The 21,583-nt window shown below is 45.1% G+C and overlaps 1 protein-coding gene across 1 annotated transcript in view; it reads left to right on the top strand.

Moving 5' to 3' along the window:
* Positions 1-21,583, top strand: part of Scrn1 (secernin 1) — a 64,763-nt gene that overhangs the window by 15,665 nt on the left and 27,515 nt on the right. Inside the window, exons 2-3 of the mRNA XM_036181001.1 lie at positions 5,087-5,246; positions 20,655-20,836. Coding sequence (XP_036036894.1) covers positions 5,088-5,246; positions 20,655-20,836 — 341 coding nt within the window. The 5' untranslated portion in view covers position 5,087. The remainder of the gene's footprint in view (positions 1-5,086; positions 5,247-20,654; positions 20,837-21,583) is intronic.

The following is a 21,583-nucleotide window of genomic DNA, read 5'->3' as shown; positions in this document are numbered from 1 at the left end:
ATTTGGACAGAAAGCTGCTGGCTTACCCTGATAACTGACTGCGGGGTACGGGTGGGAAAAAGCATACCGGATATTTTTCCACACTGAGACAGCTAAGAACCAATCAGACTTCCTTTCTCTACCTGTCACAAGGCATTTGTATATTTCCGAATGGGATATTTATCCCAGCTTCCTATCTTTTAATGTCCTCTCTCCTCCAGTGCATGGCCATTAAATAACTAATTGAAGAACTTACTCAGAGAACCTGGAGAGCACAAATGCACTTTAAAGGTTCCCAACGTGGACTTGGGAGATGCCTGTTAGCGTCGCCATTGATGGGAGTTAAATTGGAGTGTTTCATTAATTAGAACTGAATTGCTAACCTGGCAAGAGTCCTAATTAGCTTTTGCCACAAAGCAGCCATATTCAATAGGCCTACCCCCTCAGCCAGCTGCTTTTAAGGCTTTTTCCCTCGAAACCCACAGTGAATGTGGAACGCTGTGTCAATTCAGTGTCTACACATATGTGTCTGTGCAAATATATACAGCCTGGCTTTGAAGTGCTTATGACCTTACTGACCCTTACTGTGTGAGATGCACATATTCCATCCTGTAACCCACAAGAGGAACACAGCATGGGGTCTGGGAAGTGCTGTCTTAGTGGCACAGGGATGCCACCTTTGCCACCAGTGAGTCTCTTCCTACCCCCTCACACACATACAGCTTTTAAAAAAAAAAGATTATAATGTTATTACAACATTTCTACCTTACCCCCCATACTTCCCATATAGTTTTTTCTGTTCTTCTTCTGTTCTGTTTTCACTAATCATTATTGCATGCATATATGTATTTGTATATACATATATATTCCTAAATAAAACCTATTGAATCCATATAATGTTACTTGTATGTATGTTTGCAGGGCTGACTATTTGGCACTGGATAACCAGTTGGTGTGCTCTTCCTCGGAGGACCACCTCTCCTGCTCCCAGCATGACTCAGTTGCTGTAGTTCTTTGTGTAAGGTTGAGGCCTCGTGGACTTTCTCCTGCACACTTAGCACTCTTTTGTGGGCTAGGAAGCCAAGCCTGCGTAAAGGAAATGGGTGGGAACTTGAAGGAAAAAAATGGAGGCATCAAAAAATCACTCATAAACCAAAGAGAGGAAGTAAACAAAACGTTCTAGGTTAAAATGAGGTCGTCCTCCTTAGCACCATGGTATTCACATCGTGGTAAAAAGAATATCGGTTCAGAATGTCCAGTGCCTTCTCCAGAGCTACTGGAGACCAGTCAGTTGCTGCTTCCTGACCTTTTCTCCAGTCTCCAGAAGCATCCCATTCTTCTTTCCTAATTTTAGCAGGGGTTGGGGAGGTGAAGGTGGGGGTAGTTTGTTTGTTTTGTTTTGGGACAGGGTCTCAATATGTAGTCCGGGATGGCTTGGAATTTGTTATGTAGACCATGCTGGTCTTGAACTCACAGAGTTCCTCTTTCCTTCAGAATGCTAGGATGAAAGGGGTAGGCCTCCTACCATGCTGTACAACTGGCAATCATTCAGTTTTGGTGGCTGATCACATATTTAGTCACTGGGCTAATTGGGAGTGTTTTCAAAGTACTTTGGGATTAGCAGAAACCTTGATGTGGAAATCTCCATTTCTGGGTTTCTTTTGGAAATAGTATGGCTGCTCCATCTATCAGAGTTCTTAGATGTCACATACGGCAGCTGAAATGTAAATTGTTAAACCTAGTGGTCACCATGCTGGAGAGAGGAGACATGACTTTTCAACCATTAGCTGGTCTAGGAGTCTGGCCGAGTCATCTCTGAGGCTAGTAGATGGGACTCAGGCACATTAAGTTGACAGTTAGCTCAGCTGATGGTTGTGAGGTAGTTTGTGGGTTCTTCTAGCTAAACACACACACACACACACACACACACACACACACACACACACACACACACACACACATAGGGTGGGGAGGGAGAGAGAGAGAGAGAGAGAGAGAGAGAGAGAGAGAGAGAGAGATTGGTTGATTGATTACACTACCTTCTAGAATTCCTCGATATCAACAAAACCCAATGAAAAAGCCAGCCTCCATGATCCCTACCTTCCTTGGCTGGCTTCTGTTGTCTGTGTCCTCTTCATGGTCACTTGACCCAAAGACCCAGCTGACTTGCTGAGCAAGCAGAGGAATAGGTGCTTGCTAAAAACCCTTGGGTTTTGTGCATTCTGCAAATACCTTTTATAAATGAAAGATCTGTGCTTGGGGTAGCCTGGACATAGAACTAGTAAGGTAGTTTCTAAACATGGCTGACTCTGAGACTTCATAGCTGCTGTAGGTGTGAATGAAGCTAGTCAATTTTGACTGGCTTGCTCAGGGGAAGTTTGGAGTGCTGTCCTATTTTAAAAGTCAGCCCCCATGGCATTTTCTACTTACACAGCCTTTAACATTTACAAAATATGTCTTCCGGGTCATTTACTTTGACATTTGTAAGAAGAAGTGTGTGAGGTGAGACAAAACATCTGCAGAAGAGAAACCAAGGCTTGGCGAGGTAAGTCGGTTTGCCCATGGTCACAGAGCGGGTAGCTGGTAGAGCTGAGCTTTGAGTGTCAGCCTAGAGAGGTGGCCTTCCTAATACTGCGACCCTTTGATACAGTCCCCATGTTGTGGTGACCCCACTAACGATTTTTACTGCTACTGTAATATTGCTACTGTCATGAACAGTAAGTGTAAATGTCTGTGGTTTTCAACGGTCTTAGGTGACCCCTGTGAAAGGGTCGTTTGACTCGAAAGGTTGAGTCAAGGCCCACAGGTTGAGAACTGCTGTCTAGAGCTGCTGCTTTACTTCTGTTGAATTCTGGACTCACAAAACACAATGCATTCAGTTGGGCAAATGATGGCCCAGACAGAAAGTGGACTCAGTGAGTGTCTTTAACACTGGACTTGGAGGAGGGGGCACTGTAATTGGGTGGCATGGGTCCTGCCCTCAAGGGCTTTTTTTTTTTTTAAGCAGATGAATAAATATATTTACAAGCAATGAATGTATGTTATTCTAGGGGGAAAAAAAACCAACTGAGTGTGTTAGTACTCATGGATGCTGACTAATTGGAACTCTCCTGGAAAGAAAGCAGCTTTGAAGCAGATCCTGCTGTGCAAGCAGACCAAGGGAATGGGCTCTCAGGCCAGGTGCTGAGATGGCAAAGCAGATACTTGCAGACAGAAACTCCAGTTTGTGGAATGCTAGAGAACAAGAGAGGAACACTTGCTTATTGAAAACCTACTCCACACAAGACTTGAGGCTTTCATTTTGTGTGTGGTCTTTAGAGGGAGAGACTATCAATTGTTGATAATGAGATGGTTGGAGAGGTATTTCAGATTGTGGTTGTTACTTCAAAAGTAAAGGACAGGCTTTTGTGGGAGGTGTAGCGTGATCACATAAGTTAGGATGGTGTTGGAACTTAAATGGAAGCTGTGAGAATTACTCAGAGACATAGGGAACATGGAATAGGGTGGAGGTGGGAGTGGAGCAAAGGCCCTGGGATGCTGGAGAACTGGGAAGAGGCCTGTGCGCTGCTGAGGGTGGAGGGTGAGTAGTGAGGTGAAGCTGAGGCAGGGGAACAATACTGATCAGACCTTATTCATCAGCTCTTTGTTTTAAGAGCTGTCATAAACTTTCAAATATGTAAGGCAGAGATTACATGATCGAATGCATTCTTTTTTTAAAAAGTTGCTTTGGCTGAAGTGTGGAGAATGTTTTGAAGTGGGAAACAGGTTTTTCAGAAATTCCTGAAGGGTTCCCATGTGATCCTGACTAGAGATGATGGTGTGTGTGTGTGTGTGTGTGTGTGTGTGTGTGTGTGTGTGTTGGTGGTGGTGGCGGCGGCGGTGGCGGCGGCAGCTGGGATGAAAGGGAATGGCTAATTCCCAGAGAGCTGTAAGAGATGGTGAAGCAGATGGTAAGGATGATTTCTGAGTCCCAGCCCTCTAATAGGATGGATGGTGGAGCTGGCCCCGAGATCTGGGAGAAGGGATCCAGTTTGAGAAAGATCAGCCTTGGACATCAGAGAGGTAGCTGGGTGGAGGAGATGGAAACTCAAGTTGAGAACTGAGCTGGGCTTAGCTGTTGGAGTTATTGGTGCAAGGAATCTCTGGGCATGTTTGCATCCTATCCCCACTCAGGGAAAGTGAGAACAAGTCAGCCCAGGAGCCAATATCGGTGGAGGAAAACCCAAAGTACTTGTATATTATGCCATTGAGGCAGAGTAAACATTATTTTAAAAGAGTGGCCATACCTTTCAAATCTCCAAATCATTTTCCAAATAATGCCCAAATCTGTTAAGTAGTGGCCACCATGTATCTCTGGTCCATGGTACTTCTACAAGGGAGAGTTGGTTCACTGTCATTGCTGGTTCTATGTGTGTAGGCTCAGACAACTGAGGGTCAGAAATACAGCACGGGGGAATGAACTGAACTCAACATGCACAGGCAATTTCATCTAATTATTCTCCAAACCGTATAGTATATGAATTATTTATGTAGCATTTACATTGTGTTAGGCATTCTAAACAATCTAGAGATGACTTAAAGCCTGCAGGAAATGTGTATAGGTTATAAGCAAATACTGTACCCTTTTAAATGAGGGACTTGGGCGTTTCTGCAGGGTCCTGGCATCAATCTCCTGGAATACCAAAAGACAACTGTATATCATTTATTCATTTATTCATGTGACAGATTGCAGTGTGGTGTGTGTGTGTGTGTGTGTGTGTGTGTGTGTGTGTGTGTGTGTGCGCACACTCACATGTGTGATGCCAGGAACAATAACCTCTTTTCCTTTCTCTTACATCACTGCTCTTTTTCGGCTGCCGCTATGGCCTGTTGCCAATTTGAGTTTACTTAGCCCCACGAAGGACTAGGCATGCGTGGTCTCTGCAACTGTGCAAATTCTACTTCAGATTCCCCAGATGAATATGCCAGCCAGGATCCTGTCCTGAGTTAGCTGCAAGCGGTTTAATAGTCAGCCTGCATTAGCTGCTGATGTGCAAGCCATGCACAGGCAGTGGCAGTGTCCCCTGCCAGCCTGCTGTGGGAGCCTTCACCGCTCTTCTCATTGCAGGATGTCTGGCGCTCCTCCAAGTTACTGTTTCGTGGCTTTGCCACCTCGAGCTAAGGATGGTTTGGTGGTGTTTGGGAAAAATTCTGCACGGCCTAGAGACGAAGTGCAGGAGGTGGTGTACTTCCCGGCTGCTGAGCACGAAGCTGAGAGCAGAGTTGAGGTGAGTGATAAGGCTCCGCTCCTCCAAATGTCTTTTTCTGGCTTTGCCTCTAACCACTTCTTCCCTGGAAATCTGCTTACCTTTCAGATGGTCATGCCATTTCTACCAATTCCATTTTTCATGCTGATGTGCTCGGAGCCTTAACGACAAGGGCACATGGAGAATTCTGTGTTCACTATGGTCCTTGTTTTATGGTTAAGGAAAATACATAATTCCAAAGATGATATGTAAAATAAGACAGATTCATTTAAGTCCGGCTTGCTCCCTTATGGCTTTCCTTTCTCTCCATAGGTAACCTCATTTTGGAAGTGGATTTGTTCTTCTGTTTTGGTTGGTTTAGCCTTCTGCCGTGGTTTACAGAGAAATGTCCCTCATTGGTTCATAGATGAACAGTTGGTCCCCAGTTGGTGGTGGTGTTTTGGGAAGTGATGGAACCTTCACAACCAGCAGCTTTGCTGGAGGAAGTATGTCACCAGGGGTGGGTTTTTAGTGTTTCTAGCCTCGCCTCACTTCTCGTTCACTTCCCTTATTTCCTGTGGGAGACTGAGGTGTGATCTCTCAGCTTCCTGCTCTAGCCATCTGTTGCTTTGCATCCCCTGCCATTATGGGCATCTATTCCATGGGAACTATTAGCTAAAATAAACTCTCTAAGCTGTCCTGTGTGTGCATGTTCATCCTGGTTCCTTTCCTATTAGATTAACAGCCAATAAATCACACACAGTGCATGTTCCTCCCCATTTCTTTCCTATGAGAATAACAGTAGCTTACTGTGCATAGCCTGCCCCCCCCCTTTTTTTCTTTCCTTTTCCTAGGGCAGAGCCTTGCTACATAGCTGTACTGGCCTTGAACTCACAGTCTTCTTGTCTTGACCCCTGAGTACCGGGATTACACATGTACACCACTATAGCTAGTCTGCTTTTCTCTACTTTTTTCCCCCCCAACAAAATTCATATTGTGGTGTAGTCGTTATTTTTCTGTTGCTGGGATAAAACACCATGACCAAGCCACGTTATGAAAGGAAGGGTTTATGATTCCAGAGGGGTAAGAGTTCATCACCATTACAGTGGGAAAGCCTAGCAGCAAGACCGCATGGCACCCGGAGCAGCAGGATGAGCACTTCCATCTTGAACTGAAAGCCAGGAGCAAAGAGCACACTGGGAATTGCATGTGGCTTTTAAAACTCCCAAGTGACAAACCCACCCTCAGTAACTTATTTCCTCTAGTAAGGCCATGCCTTCTAAACCTACTCAAACAGTGCCACCAACTAGGGACCTAGTATTCAAACATCTGAGTGCATGGAGACATTCTCATGGAAACCACCACATTTGGAGATGAGAAAACACAGTAGACACGACATACACTTCAGTATTCTTCATTGTGTAGAGTTGCACCCAGTGGCTATGACAGTTGACTAGTTTAACCACCTCCATGTTGCTGCTGGTTATTAGTTCTTTGTTGCTACCAGCAGTGCTGGATGAGTGGTAGTCTTTTTGTCTATCACAGTGTCTTGTCTCTTGTATGTCCATCATGCTAAAGATTGCTCATCACTTCCTGTTTTGAATGCTTTAAAATTTCATTTTTATGAATTTTTATTTGGGATATTTGACTAGGAATAAGATTCTGGGGGGACCACAAGCTAAGTAAACATGTAACTTTGGTAAATATGATCATACCTCTTCTCATAGGTGGTTTACTACTTTGCATGCCCACCAGCAATGCATGACAACATGTGTCTCTCTCTGTGCCTAGAGTGTGTCATTGGTCTTTCATGATGGTTATCTTATGTTAATTTTGAATTCTGCTCTTTTACTGAATTCTTCTTCAGCTGCGCCAGCGTTTGCCATGGATTCTTTTGGGGTCCCGGGTGTCCCATCGTGGCCTCAAAGTGGGGGTGCTTTGATTCTTCTCACACCTCTGCTTATGTTCTTGTCTGATCGTGCTGGCGTCCATCCTGAATACAATGGAGACAGTGGCGGCGTCCTTGCAACTGGTCCTGATTAAGTGACGATGCCTGTGGACAGCCACATCAGGAAGCTGGTCGAGACTGAGACTTGTATAGCTCTATTATAATGAAATCTCTGCATAAGTTCCTATTTAAATGTTAAAAAATAGCTCCGAGGCATTGGTAAATTCTGTTGAAGTTCACTTTTTCTTTTTCTTCTTTCTTTCTTTCTCTCCCTCCCTCCCTCCCTTCCTTCTTTCCTTTCTTTTTCTTTCTTTCTTTCTTTCTTTCTTTCTTTCTTTCTTTCTTTCTTTCTTTCTTTCTTTCTTTCTTTCTTTCTTTCTTTTTACCAGTTATGGGGAGGATTGCCTAATGCCTTCCTTTCTAATTCTTTGGCAAATTGAGTCATGTTTGCATTCATGGCTTCTGCTTCTTAGTGATGGTATATTCATTTGTGTCTTTAAATTGTAGTTGTTAAATGATTAAGAATTTGTAGAGAAAAACTAGGCTAGTAAAGAACAAGCTCCTTCTATATCTATACTCCTTAGTGTTTTATGGTGGAAAAAAATACAAGATTTTTCTCATGTCCTGCTTGGTTTTAAAGGCACGGTTACCAACATATCTAGTGTTTTCTTTTCTGAATGCTGTTTCTGCTTCACTCTTTTATGTGGACATTAGCACCAAAGGCTACAGACCCCAATGAAGAGTTGCCTGTTTTGAGGAAGGCAGAGTTGGGGGTATTCTGATATAGCTGTCTGTGTACAGGATGGTGGGAGACTATGTCCCATAGAGCTTTCAACAGGACCACTTGCTTCTTGAGTTGAGCCTCTAGCTAGTCCATATCTCTTCAGTGGGACGCTTATGGAGGTGAAGAGAAGTGTGAGTTTCTCTGGTGAGGCAGAGTTCAGTGTCTATTCCTCAGTGAGTGGATATCAGTGTCATTCAGGTGTGAGTGTCTTTTCCAGGAACAGGGCAGACTGCACGGATGAAGTTTGCTGGCTCAAGTTGGTGTTGCCCTTCCTTTCCTGTCTGCTTTCATGAATAGTTAACTCTCCAACCTGACGTCAGAGATGCAGGAACTGAAACGGTCCTGTGGTTTTTTTACAGGATGGATTCGAACCCCAAAGCCCATGGTGCCCATTTCCATCCCACATGCACTTCTTATTCCTCCCAGGCAGAGGGATGGCTGGGGTCTGCATCATTCGCTCTGACCATTGACATGAATGAATCTCACTGAAGGCTGGTGTTTGCTCTGACTGGCAGTTCATGCAGAAGTGATACAGAGTGATTTCCAGGACTAGATAATAAGATGGATTTTTTTTTTCTGTCTGTTTATCCTTGTCTTTCTAAACTCTTCACTAAGAACTTAGCCATCTGTCATGCTGGGATGTGTTAAAGTAGCCCACATATATAGGGCAGGTCCCACATGGACAAAACCCAAGGACCAATAGTCAACTACTAGCATTAACTGTCAGCAGGTGGATAAAAGACCTCTTGGTGATCCAGCCCCAGACAGTGGTGTGGAGACACAGTGTCTAGCTGTTTTCTATTCACATGCCTGATCCAATGAATCTGTGAGCACAGTAAATGACTATTAATACCATTTAGTTTAGGGGTAATTTGTTAAGTAGCCATAGTGCCCACAATATTATACACAAGCCTGGTATAAACATGTCTGAAATAAGAATTTTATGGGGCTGGAGAGATGGCTCAGCAGTTAAGAGCATTGGCTGCTCTTTCAGAGAACCTTGGTTCAAGTCTCAGCACACACATGCCAGCTCACAACTGTCTATGACTCCAATTCCAGGGAACCTGATGCCCCCTCCTTGCCTCTTCAGGCACCAGAGAAGCTTGTGGTGCACAGGCACACATGCAGACAAAACATACATATCATTTTAAAAAAATAGTTAAAAAGAGAATTTAAGAAAGTTTTTCTTTCTTGATGGACAAGCTAAGTAGCTATTGGCACTCTGCTCTCATATCCAGAATCATGTCAAGAAGCAGACATGATTCTCTTCACTGGCTTAACCCACAATATGTTATTACTCAAGTATGCCATGGGTTGAATCATGCTAACTCTCGCACAGATAAAGGTGTGGTTGATAATATCCGACAGTCTCCGGGATGCCCCTGGCCTCCTCTCTGTGTTCCACACCTGTGTTATGAGCTGCCTCTGTACACACATGTGTTTGGGAGGTAAAATTACATCCCAAGTAAAAACCACACTTATGGTCTCCATTCCACTTGTCTCTGTTGTCTGACCACACCACTGTATACACACAGTTTACACTGGAAGCCAAGGCTCACGTGTTAAAGGATTGTCCACAGCTGGTGGTGATGTTGAGAAGCCGTGGGCACTGGGGGGGCCTGGTTGGAGGAAGTGGTCTCTGGGGGCCCAGTCCCCTCTTTTTCTCTGCTTCCCGGTCACTATGAGGGGAGCATCTGTGCTCTATCACATGTACCCTGCCGTGATACACTGCTACACCAAAGGCTCAGAGACAAGAAGCAGAGTGACCATTCACAGAAGCCTCAGAACCCAGGCGCCAAAGCACAGGGCTGCTCTTCTGAGCTGATTTCCTCAGGCATTTTGTCATGGTCACTGACACAAGGTCCTAGTGCCTGAATTGTCCTTGGTGTTTGTGTCTCAGCCTGCCCTTCAGCCTTCCTCTTACCCTTTCCACTCCTTATAGCTATCTCAGTGTCCATTTTATCATTGTCACAAACACGGAGTGAGGATTTCTTCGATATATTTGCCCCTATGAACCACAATCACTACCATGACACTTCGATAGAAACACTCCTGACCATACAGACTTAACAAAACAAAAAGACCTCAGAGCTTCTCATTAAAAAAAAAAAAACAAAAAACAAACAAACAAACAAACAAACAAACAAAAACAATCAGGGGCTGGAGAGATGGCTCAGTGATTAAGACACTGTTGCTCTTGCAGAGGACCCGGGTTCAGTTCCCAGCACTCAGGTGGTGGTTCACAACTAACCATAACTCCTGTTTCAGGGAGTCTGATGCCTTCTTCAGACCTCCTTGGGCACCAGGCTCACACATGAAGACAGAACACTCATGCACATAACATAAAGGGAATAAATCTAAAACGACACCAATCTCATGCTCTTTCAAACGCACAGACCCTGAGGTTTACTTACAGAACGCATACAGGCATGTTAAAGAGGCCTCCTGACAGCTAGTCCACCCTTCCAAGTGGCTTTGCTTCCACCCAGTCCATCCAATCCACCCACCCTTCACCTTCCTGCCAGTCATTCCCATCTACCTGTCACGTTGCTTGAGATGCTAAGAACAGAAATGAGGTTCCCAGCACAAGAGTCTCAGTTCTAAAATTACACCGAGTGCTTTTGTTCCAATGCACAGCTCCAGGACTGAGACCTCGGGGTTGATATTTTAAATTTTTCCATGTGGATTCTCAGTTTATGACAACTTCTCTTAGGGTTGAAGAATAGGGTGGGGAAGACTTTTTTCTTTTTCTTTCTATTTTTTAACCATGTGCAAGGACCGTGTTAATCTCCATGTGATTCTAATTTTAGTGTATGTGCTGCTGAAGCAAGCACCTGTGTTTATCTTTGAAAGCTCCTCCGTGCTGTCTGGGGATGCTGTATTGCTGAGCATCCCATGATTCACCTCTGTCTTAGACATGTGTGTCAGCTCTTCCTCCTAGGGAGGGAGAGGAAGCAGATGAACAGCTTCCTGGGTAATGTTGTGCTGTTTGTGTGTCTGTGTGTCTGCATATGTGTCTGTGGACACATGTTTGTTCTTATATGGCTGAATCTTCTATTTAGGAGAATATTGTACCAACATTAGAACACTGTTTCAGAAACATAATGAGTTTTTAGTGAAATTCACATTTGTTCTTGTTGCCCATGAGACTGTTTGTTTGTTTGTTTTTTGAGACAGGGTTTCTCTGTGTAGCCCTGGCTGTCCTGGGACTCACCCTGTAAATCCGGCTGGCCTCGAACTCACAGAGATATGCCTGCCTCTGCCTCCCGAGTGTTAGGGTTAAAGATGTGCACTACCACTACCTAGTGAGACTAATTATTACTAACAAAACTAGATTCCACACATAATACATCCTGAAAGACTCTAGCGCTGCTTGATAATTAATCTCACACCATTGTTTGGCTGTTTGTTTCTTTTGTAAAAAAGGAACATCAATTAAAATGGACCTAAAAAAAAAAAAAAACAAGGGAAATATCTTTCTGTTTCCTTCTCTGCATCTGTAAGGCCCAGGTCTGTGCTGAGTGAGAAGTCTGATGCTCACAGCTTTGGGAGTGAGTGTGGCTTAGTAGAGGGCTTTGTTCTGGCATGCAATCCTCCCCAACCCCACTCCTCAAGCCCGGCCTCCACATTGTCCATCCCCAGAGATCTGGCAGTCTCAGGAAATGCCAGGCAATTCTGAGATGTGCTCTCTGCCCTCAGCCCCTTCCCTAGAATTCACTGGTAAGTCAAATAGGAGGTGGGACCCTAGGTAAAACCAGGCCCTGCACTAAGCCCCAGGGATCAGAGTATTGCTGCTTTAAAGATACAAGCTTCTTACACTTCTTTCCCAAAGTACCCCGGTCTCCCTGTCTTTTCTCTTCTGCCCTTGAAGCCTGGCTGACTCATCAGCTGTCCCTCCAAGGTCCTCACTGGTGGTGTCAGGGCTGTGGTCCCCATCTGAGTACAGTAGGAAAGATACAATGGCCGCATTTCACACACTGAAATGCCTATTGTGTGAGTCTCTGTTCGCCTTTCACTGGGCGAAGTCCAGAAATAGTGTGCCCTGGAATGTGGGTGGCATAGGCGTCCGTGAAGCTGAGCTTGCTTTTCAGTTTTGACCCAGTCCCACAAGACATCGAAGGGCTTGCTCTGCACAGTGGTGCTGTCTGTCATTGTGTGGGAGGCCCTTTGAAGGCCCATCGTCTGCCCCTTCCTCCACGAGTCCTCATAAAGCCACTTGAAAGAATGAGAACTCAGGATAGGCTGATGTTGACAAAGGAAAGTGTACCGCCTGCTCAGGCAGCCTTCTACTGTTGTGGCTTTGGCACCCAAGGTCACACTCACTGACAGACTGTTTTATGGAAGGCAGGATGAGAGGGGCTGTGGAGATGTGGGACAAACGATTTTTCCTTTTCCTTAGCTACCTTCCAACCACCTCTGTCAAGATCCTTTCAGGTGGTGAAGACTTTTCTTTTGTATATACATGTGTTCGTGTAGGTGCACAATGTGTGCGTGAATGCGTGTGTGCATATTTGTATGTGTGTGTGCATGTGTGGATATTTGCATGCACATGTGGAGACCTGGGGTTGTTGGTATCAGGTGTTTTTCCCAATTGTTTCCACTTAAGTCTTTGAGAGACTTTCTCCCTGAACATGGAGTCCTCTGGTTTGGCAAGACTAGCTGGCATCCCCCTGTCTCTGTCTTACCGGTGTCAATGTTACAGGTGTGCTCCACTGCAGAGAGCCTTTCTTGGGTGCTGAAAGAGAACTCAGGTCCTTATGCTTAGGTGACAAGCACTTAGCTTTCTGAGGCATCTCCCTACTCTCTGAGGTTTTCATTGTTGTTGTTTGTTTTCCTGTAAATGTAACTAGGAATTTTGCCATGAGAGATTTCAGATGCTTTCTGGACCTGTGTTCCTGGAGGAAGCCTCTGTACCTCAAATCCTGCTTCTTCTTTCCCTTATTAATTATAGAACAATTGCCAAGGTCCATGGATTTTATTTATAAACATAACTTCCTTCAGAGTCCACGTTCTAGATGGTTGGCTCTGCAAAGTCTAGCTAATCACATCGGGGTGTAAATGGTACTTGTTTTGTGAGATTTACTTTACACTGGCACTGTAAATAACCAATCTGTGTGAGCCTGCTGAGCTCAACAACAACACCCCCCCCCACCCCCCCCACCCCCCCACCCCCACCCCCATCCCCAGAGGTAGTCATGATTAGCTGGGTTTAACTGACAATGGAGCAGAGAGGGCTTGAATGGCTGTCACACAAGGGCCCTTGTTAGGCCAGGGTTCCTGAGGCCTGTGACAAAGAGGCCTTTGGGGGTGTATGTTACAGGCTCCCCTATGGGGTGGATTTGTAGCACGAACTCTCAGGCTCAGGAGGGGCTGACTGGGCCCATCTGGCCACTTGGGGATCCCCTTCCTTCCCCATCATCTAAATCTAGCCTGAAAAGTGTCAGGTTGGCTGCATGGATTTTAACTCCCACAAGCACCATCTGGTCTTTCTGATTCAGTGTGGGACAGATTTATCATTCAGTCCTTACTGAGCCATTGTAGTTCTGTGCTACAGTGTGGTGCAGTAGCTCCCCTCAGTGGCACTGAGGGGACTTTCTTGAACTGTGAACACACAGTGAACATATAGTTTTCTATTCTCAGGCCCTTAGTTGTTTGTGGAATCTACTGCCTGGGCCATTTTAAGATTCTTTCAAATGTCCCCTACTTCACAGCCTCTGGCCAACTAGATATATTCTCTGAGACCTTGGTAATTCATCCATTCCTCTATCCACTGTTCATTCACCCACCACCCACCCATCCATCCATCCATCCACCCACACATCCATCCATCTATCCATCCACCCATCCATCTATCTATCAGTCCACCCACCCTTCCATCTATCCACTCACCCTTCCATCCATCTACATATCCATCCATCCATCCATCCATCCATCCATCCATCCATCCATCCATCTATCCATCCATTCATCCATCCATCAAAGTTCATTGACTGTGGTGGTATTGTGTTCCCCCAAAATATTGTGCACCCTAATAAACTTATCTGGGGTCAGAGAACAGACAGACACTAGATACAGAGGCTAGAAAATGGTGGCACTCACACCTTTAATCCTAGCATTCCAGAGACAGAAATCCCTCTGGATCTCTGTGAATTCAAGGTCACATTGGAAACAGCCAGGCAAGGTGACATATGCCTTTAATCCCGGGGAGTGGTGGCAAAAACAGAAAGATATATAAGGCATGAAGACCAGAAACTAGAAGCTTTTGGCTGGTTAAGCCTTCAGGCTTCTAGCAGCAGTTCAGCTGAGATTCATTTGGATAAGTACTCAGAGGCTTCCAGTCTGAGGAAACAGGACCAGCTGAGGAACTGGTGAGGTGAGGTAGCTGTGGCTTGTTCTGCTTCTCTGATCTTCCAGCATTCATCCCAACACCTAGCTCCAGATTTGACTTTATTAATAAGACTCTTTAAGATTCCTGCTACAATTGACCGGTCTAGAGAGATGGCTCAGAGGTTAAGTACTTGATGCTCTAGTAGAGAACCTGGGTTCAGTTTCCAGCACCCTGGTGGTGGCTTACAACTTTCTAGAACTCCAGTTCCAGGGGATCTGAAACCTTCTGCTGGCTGCAACAGGCACTGAATATGCACGGTGCATATTCATATCTGCAGACAAAACAGTCATCTGCATTAAATAAAAACAAATCCTTAAAAAAGCTCATCAGTGCTTACTAAGTTCAACCTTGGGATATGTTTATAACCTAAGCAACAAAAAACATTTTTATTCATGGACTTGACAGTCTAGCTGAAGGAGACAGCAGATATGTAAATAGCACATATAATTAAAACATCAATTATATGGAGTAGAATAGGAAGCATGGTAAGGTTGATCAGAAGGGGGTCACAAGATACCATGTGTATGAAATGGGCAGCCCCTGCTGTGACATGTCCTGAAGTCATCCAGATGATGGTCACCATTTGAGCATGCTCCTTCTCCTTCCCAGGCATAGAGCAGAGACTGGCCTCCATGATGTCTGCCGACAGTACATGGCATAACTTCTCTTTAGGTAGGACACAAGAAAAACTAAGGGGACACGGGAGGGGAGTCTGATTGAAGCCTCTTGCTATCTGAAGTCAGAAATTCCAGCATAATTCACAGCATTTGCTGTGAAGGTGGGCAACATGGTACCAATATTCCTTTTGTAGGTATGTTTCAAATACATACTAAAATAACAGTGGGTCATGTCTGAGGACCTGTGATAGTTAACATCAGTATCAATTATCAATTTAATAGGATCTGGAGTTGCCTAGGAGATGAGCCTCTGCCCATGCCTACGTGGAATTATCTAGGTTGGGTTAGCCTCTGGCCATGCCTGTGAGGGATTATATAGGTTAGGTAAGTGAATGGCATTCCCTGGGCTCTGGTCCTAAACTGCATGAGAGGTAGAGAGGGAGCTGGCCCCAGCATTCCTGGTTCTCTGACTTCCCACTGTGGACACAGTGTGAGCAGTTGCCTCCAGCTCTGGCCATCAGAACTCTTCTGACTGTCCTGACTGTCCTGACAGACAGGACCTTGTAACTGTGCACCCCAATAAACCCATTGTCTCCAAAGTGGCTTTTTTGTTAGGATAATGAAAAAATAACCAAGGCAAAGTCCAGGCATAATGGGCTTCTTCCAGTGAAGCCTCTCTCCTTCCTCCCACCCTGATCTGCAGCTGTCAAGGAGTCTCAGTACAGTTGTGTCCAGACCTCCTGTTGCTGCTTTTGTGATGCAGACTGAAGTCCTATCCAAGACACCCCAGAACCACCTTGTAATCCCATTTAAGGAAAAAGAGGAAATAGGAAGAAAAAAATGCTTCTTAGCAATCTTTTGAGATGCAACATGACAGCAACCAAGACCTTATGTCGGGCTCCTTCTAAGACACTGAAGTGTGAGTCCTTGGGAATCGAACCTCCCCTTGAGTTTGTCTTGTGCTCTCCTTGAGTGCCTCTCTAACTCCACTGCTTAAATCTCTGCTGACATCTCTCAGTAAACTCCAGTTCTGCTTTAACCTGACTCATCCTGCAATTCTTTTCTCTGACAAATTCAAGAATCCCATCTTCCCCTGAGTGAGTAGAGGTCACTGGAAAGAACTCCTTGGGTCTCTGGCCCATGCCCCAACCACTGCTGGTTCTGTCTAAGTGTCGTGGGTGCTCTGTACATCATTGGTAAAATGGAAATGAGTGTGTAGAAATGAACTGGAGGATACATTAGTAAAACCATTTCCTATTTTAACATTTTCCTGTCTCAAAAGAAAAAATAGAATGATGAATCTCCATGCCCGAGAAGCCACAATCCCTTTCCTACTCACTTGTTCTTTTCAAGATAAAATCTGTCACTTGTGCTCCTTGGGGAAGGAGTCTCGAAAACTCTTGGCCAACGCCTGAGTTAGCCTTTCATCAGTATCAGGATGCTCCAGCTAGCAGAGCTATGCAGGGAGAGGGTTTATCTGGGCTCACAGTTTGGGGCTTCCAGCTGTGACTATTTGGTCCTGTTACCTTGGGTCTGTGGGAAGGCTGCATATCAAGGCAGGAACATGTGCTTGAGAACTGCTTACATCAAGGCCCAAGGGATCCAGATAGAAAGAGGCCAGGGTCCTATAGTCCCGTTGAGACCTCTGGGGACCCAAGGCTCTCACTTGGCTGCACCTCTGAAGGATTCCAGGACAGGCACTTTGAAGCTTCTGCCCCTCATTTGGGCCCATAGATAACTGAACCCAGGAGGAAAACCTTTACTTGGTTTTTCTGTCTTTTTCCTATGTGTCAGCCTCCTGCTTACCCCTGCTGTAGGCACATCAGCCAGTCAAGGTGTGTCTGTTGTTTATGTGTGTGTGTGTGGGGGCGGGGGGGCAAGAAGACCACCCTAACACAGCACCAGCAGCCAGAGGAGAAATGGAGAAATTCCCTTCTCCTTTAGGGACTTATGTAGATGTAACCATCTTGTTAAATAAGAAACACAGAGCCAAATACAGAGTTAAAAGCCAAGAGGTCAGAGCAATAGCTTAAAACCTCCTTACCCTTCCTGCTGCTGCTGTCCTTCCCTCAGCAAGAGATCTACTTCCTGTGTGTCTGTCTTTTTTTATTGACTTTCTGTTCTGCCTTCTCATTGGTTGTAAACCCAACCACATGACCTCCTCATCACTGCCTGTCTGTACAGACCTCCAGGTCTTCTATGGTTGGTATTGAGATTAAAGGCGTGTGTCTCCATGCTGGCTGTATCCTTGAATACACAGAGATCTGCCTGTCATGTGATCTGGATTAAAGGTGTGCACTGCCACCACTGCCCAGCTTCTGCTATGGCTTGCTATTAGCTCTGACCCCCAGGCAACTTTATTTATTAACATACAAATAAAACCACATTTCAGTACAAATAAAATATCACCACAGACTTAGGCTCAAGTAAAGCTGAATCCTTGACTCTGCCACAGAAAGGAATTTGGGGATGAGCCAGAGTGAAACAGAGTTAGTGAGGTGAATAGGCATTGAGGCGGGGACTCTTACAGGAAACAGGCAGTGCATACTCTCAGAACACAGATGCTGGCTTCTCTAGGGAGGAGGGATTTATGTGGTTGTACGCTTAATCCTGAGGTTTCCTAAGTTACAATCCTCAAAGGATGTGATTTACAAGATTTAAAGATTATGAAATGCTTAAAATGAAAGATTTTTAAATTAAGGAAAAAATGTGAGATGGTGTAGTTATTTTTTGTATCAATAATTTCTCTTTGTAAATGTAATTGTGCATTATTTTTAAAGGTGGAACTCAAAGGCACACACATTCTGGGCTTCAGTGAGCAACATTCGTTTGTTCTTTCATTATTTGATTTTTATCTTCCGTGTATAAGAGTTTTACCTGCATATGTGTCTACGTACTGTGTGTGTGCCCGGAAGCCATGGAGAGCAGAAGAAGGCACCAGATCCTCTAGAACTGGAGTTACAGACAGTTGTGGGCTGCTTGTGAGCTGCCAAGTGGGGGCTGGGAATTGAACCCAGGTCCTCTGAAAGAGCAGCCAGTTCTCTTAACCCCTGAGCCATCTCTCCAGCCACCTCATTTGTTGTTTTGAATATTCTTGTTTGAGATGCCTGTCAGTAAGCACATACTCCACTGTAGGCAATTTGGGCTTCACCAGTTGTGGTGACGTTTCTGGGCTCTCAAAAGGCAAACCAGATCTCAGAGTGGGGCCTTTCTTTCTCATGTTGTTTAATTTCTGTTTTTCTATTTTGCCTTGTGTTACTTAGCATATTTTATTCCCCTTCAAGGATGAAGGCACAGTGACCATTTATTGTCTTAATCCTGCGGTCACTTTGAATTCCAGAAACAGCAATGCCTCACAGGACAGACCACTTCCCAGATGAAGTCAAGCCTCCAACAAAAGTGATCATTTCCTGAGAACCAGCTTGTCCCCATAAACAATACATCTTTCTTAGACCACCTTGCAGAATCAGACGAGACAGTGATCAACAGACTGGACCTCAACTTTGCAAATACCCTGTGCCCTTGTACCCCGATTCTCTCTCTATTAAAACCCAGAGCTCATCATAAGTACCCCGAAGATGAAGTTGAAGAGTCCCTGGACACTTCCTGACATTCACTAGCTCTCCTTCCTCTGTCTTTCGTAATTGCTGCTCTTTTTAATTGGCATATTGCTTAGGTCAGCTGAGCCTAGTCTGCTGGGGCTGATGGAGCTGGGGTAGCTGCCCCTGAATGTCTGGTGACAGTAGTATATTGCCCTGGGGACCAAGCCTTTAACACGTGGGTGTCAGGGGACATTCCACATGAAGTCATGGTGATACAAAATTACTTGCTTTGCATACGGGAGTGAACATGTTTTGAAGATGTAAACTTCAGTTCCATTTAGAAAAGCATGGAGGAGCATAGTTGTGAGCACTGCTGGGCCAGCTTTTTGTTCTGCAAGAGTCATTTTTTTTTTTAAATAAATTATTTTCAACAAGTAAATCAGGGGAAAACATTTCAAGAGTGTGTTTTATTCTTTCTCTCTCTCTCTCTCTCTCTCTCTCTCTCTCTCACACACACACACACACACACACACACACAGACACACACACACATGCCTACCTCAAGGATTTCTTGGAAACCTCTGGGATTAATTAACTTTCAGTTTCTAAAAATGTCTTGGGCGAAATAATATTAGTCCATTGCTGAGAAACACCTGACATGCGTTGTGCAGAGGCCGAAGCTGTGGCCGAAGCCATGAAGTGTGTATACCGCCTGTGTTTCTACTCTGGCCAGAGAGAGCCAGCAGGTTACAGGGAGCCAACGCAGGGCGCCTGTCTGGGCTGCATTCGGTTCGCCAACAGCTGTCTTGAACTGAAAAAAAGAAAGCTATCTCAGGCTGCCTTGGACCCAGTGCTTTCAGCCTCCCAGTTTAAAATGTAGATGGAGCCTGCAGCTAGCTTAGTGCTCCCAGACCACAGACACCATGCAAAGAGCATGTTACAGGCTTACAGAGGCAGTCATGAGGCTCCATGGATAACTGAGTGCCCAGCCCAGTCCCCTGGGTGGAGGTGGGGAATGGAGTGAGGCCTGATGTGGGAGGGGAAGGAAGCAGAGTAGGCAATGATATGAGTGCCTTTCTCACCCCGTGGCTGTTCCCATCTGCCCCTCCCCACTTTTGGTGGGTCAGCTTTTTTTTTTTTTTTTAATAATTCTCCTTCTGAGCAACAGTTTGTGTAAAGGGAAGGCACTTGGTTTTCATGGTTGATTTGCTTATTAATTTACTAATTGAAACGGGATCTCAAATAGCCCAAGCTGGCTTTGAACTTACTATGTAGCCAAGGCTAGCTTTGAATTTCTAATCCTTCAGCTTCCACCTCCCAAGTGTAAGCCACCATGCCCAATTCATGGGATCAAAGTCAGGACTTCCTGGATGATAGGAAAGCACTCTACCAACTGAGCCTCATCCCCAGCCCCTGGCAGAAGGATCCGAGGGTAAAAGTACCTTAGTAGTCATTTGATCTAAACAAGCATCCTTATTCTTCCTGTTAGGCCCAGGTTCTCAGAGTAGTGTGTTCTGTCAGTGTACTACGCCCCTCTGCAAAGTTTTCCTGTTTGAGGCTTCACTACCTTAGCATGAGAGTCCTGTGGTTAGGCAGGGGAGTGGATGTGTGTGAGGATTCCTTGTCATGTGAAAGTGTAATGGTAGCATTTTAGGGGGGCCCCCTATTCTACACCGCTGAGATCATAGATTATCAAATGTTCCACAGACCCCGGGATCGTCAAGAGGGCCTCAGAAGGCCTGTTTTTGTTTGCTTTAGACAACACATCTTCTTACCTGCTTTCTGGGTAAAGTTCCTTTTGAAGCTAGAGATCCATGACTTCTAGGGAGTTTGGGGACCACTGATACAGCTGGAGTTTTGCCTGTAAGGATGATGAACTATAAGCGGGCAGAGAATGGCAGTGCAGTGGTCAGCTCCACACCTGCTGAGGGTGATAGTGCATGAGGAAACTATGAGCAGACTGGCTTTATCTAAGCAGAACGGTGCTTACCACAGGGACCCTGCCAGACAGCGGACCCTGCGGCTGTCCCAGGTGTCTGTCTGGAGACTGGACATTTCGGTTATCTTACTTCTCAGCTCTGTAACTAACGTGATGGTCCAGCGTAGGTACCAGGGTGGAAACTAAGGTTTCTCTCGGGTGATGGCACCTTCTTGCTTGTCTTCCTTTTCAGTGCACTTACATCTCAATCGACCAAGTTCCCAGGACCCACGCCATAGTGATAAGCAGACCTGCCTGGCTCTGGGGGGCAGAAATGGGAGCCAATGAACACGGCGTATGCATAGCCAATGAAGCCATCACTGCCAGAGAGCCAGCTGCTGAGACAGAAGCCTTACTGGGGATGGATCTGGTCAGGTACAGAACGGTGATTCCCTGAAACCACTGCCAATGGGAGTGGGAATTCTTTTCTCGTATACTTACTGTATTGTAAGAAGTTCCATTTAATAGAAATTCTAAGATGATTGGGAAAAATAGGACAGATGATAATGGAATATTAACAATAAAATAATTAAGTACTGCTATGTGTTACATATAGGGTCTTGAGAACATGATATACAATAAGTCAAAGACATCAGATACAAATGTCATGCCTGTGAATCACAGAAGAGGCGGAGTCATCGAGGTAGAAAGTAGATGAATGCTTCTCTGGGGTTGGGATGGGTAGGGGAGTGGGTTAGGGCAGTGTCCTTGGGGATAATGAAGATGTTTTAAACGTAGGTTGTGGTAGTGCTTACACAACTTTCTGTATAAAGTGTTCTAATAGAAACTCTGAAAATGAAGAATTATTAATGAAAAACATGTCTTTAAAATCCCTCATTCACAAGCAAGTGTTTTGAAGCTTTATAAACAGTATTTTAAATAGGAGAATATTGTGGAATTAGAAATTATTATAGCATACAAGAGAAACGAACAATACAATGTACAAAATATAAAAACACAGATGGAGCACCCTCTTTCCTGTCAGCGCCTTGGTGGTCTTTCTTGCTTTCCTAGACACCATGGACCAGAAGGAGCCAGGTGTGGAAGCTGGATGGGCTGAGATCTTGGTATCTCTTCACAGTGGCACAAGTATGGGGCCTGTGCCTGGCACGTGAGGGTGAT

This window comes from Onychomys torridus, chromosome 3, assembly GCF_903995425.1.
Source record: "Onychomys torridus chromosome 3, mOncTor1.1, whole genome shotgun sequence".
Lineage (NCBI taxonomy): Eukaryota > Metazoa > Chordata > Mammalia > Rodentia > Cricetidae > Onychomys > Onychomys torridus.
The sequence above is the reverse complement of the archived record's forward strand: the minus strand, read 5'-3'. Positions and strand labels throughout refer to the sequence as shown.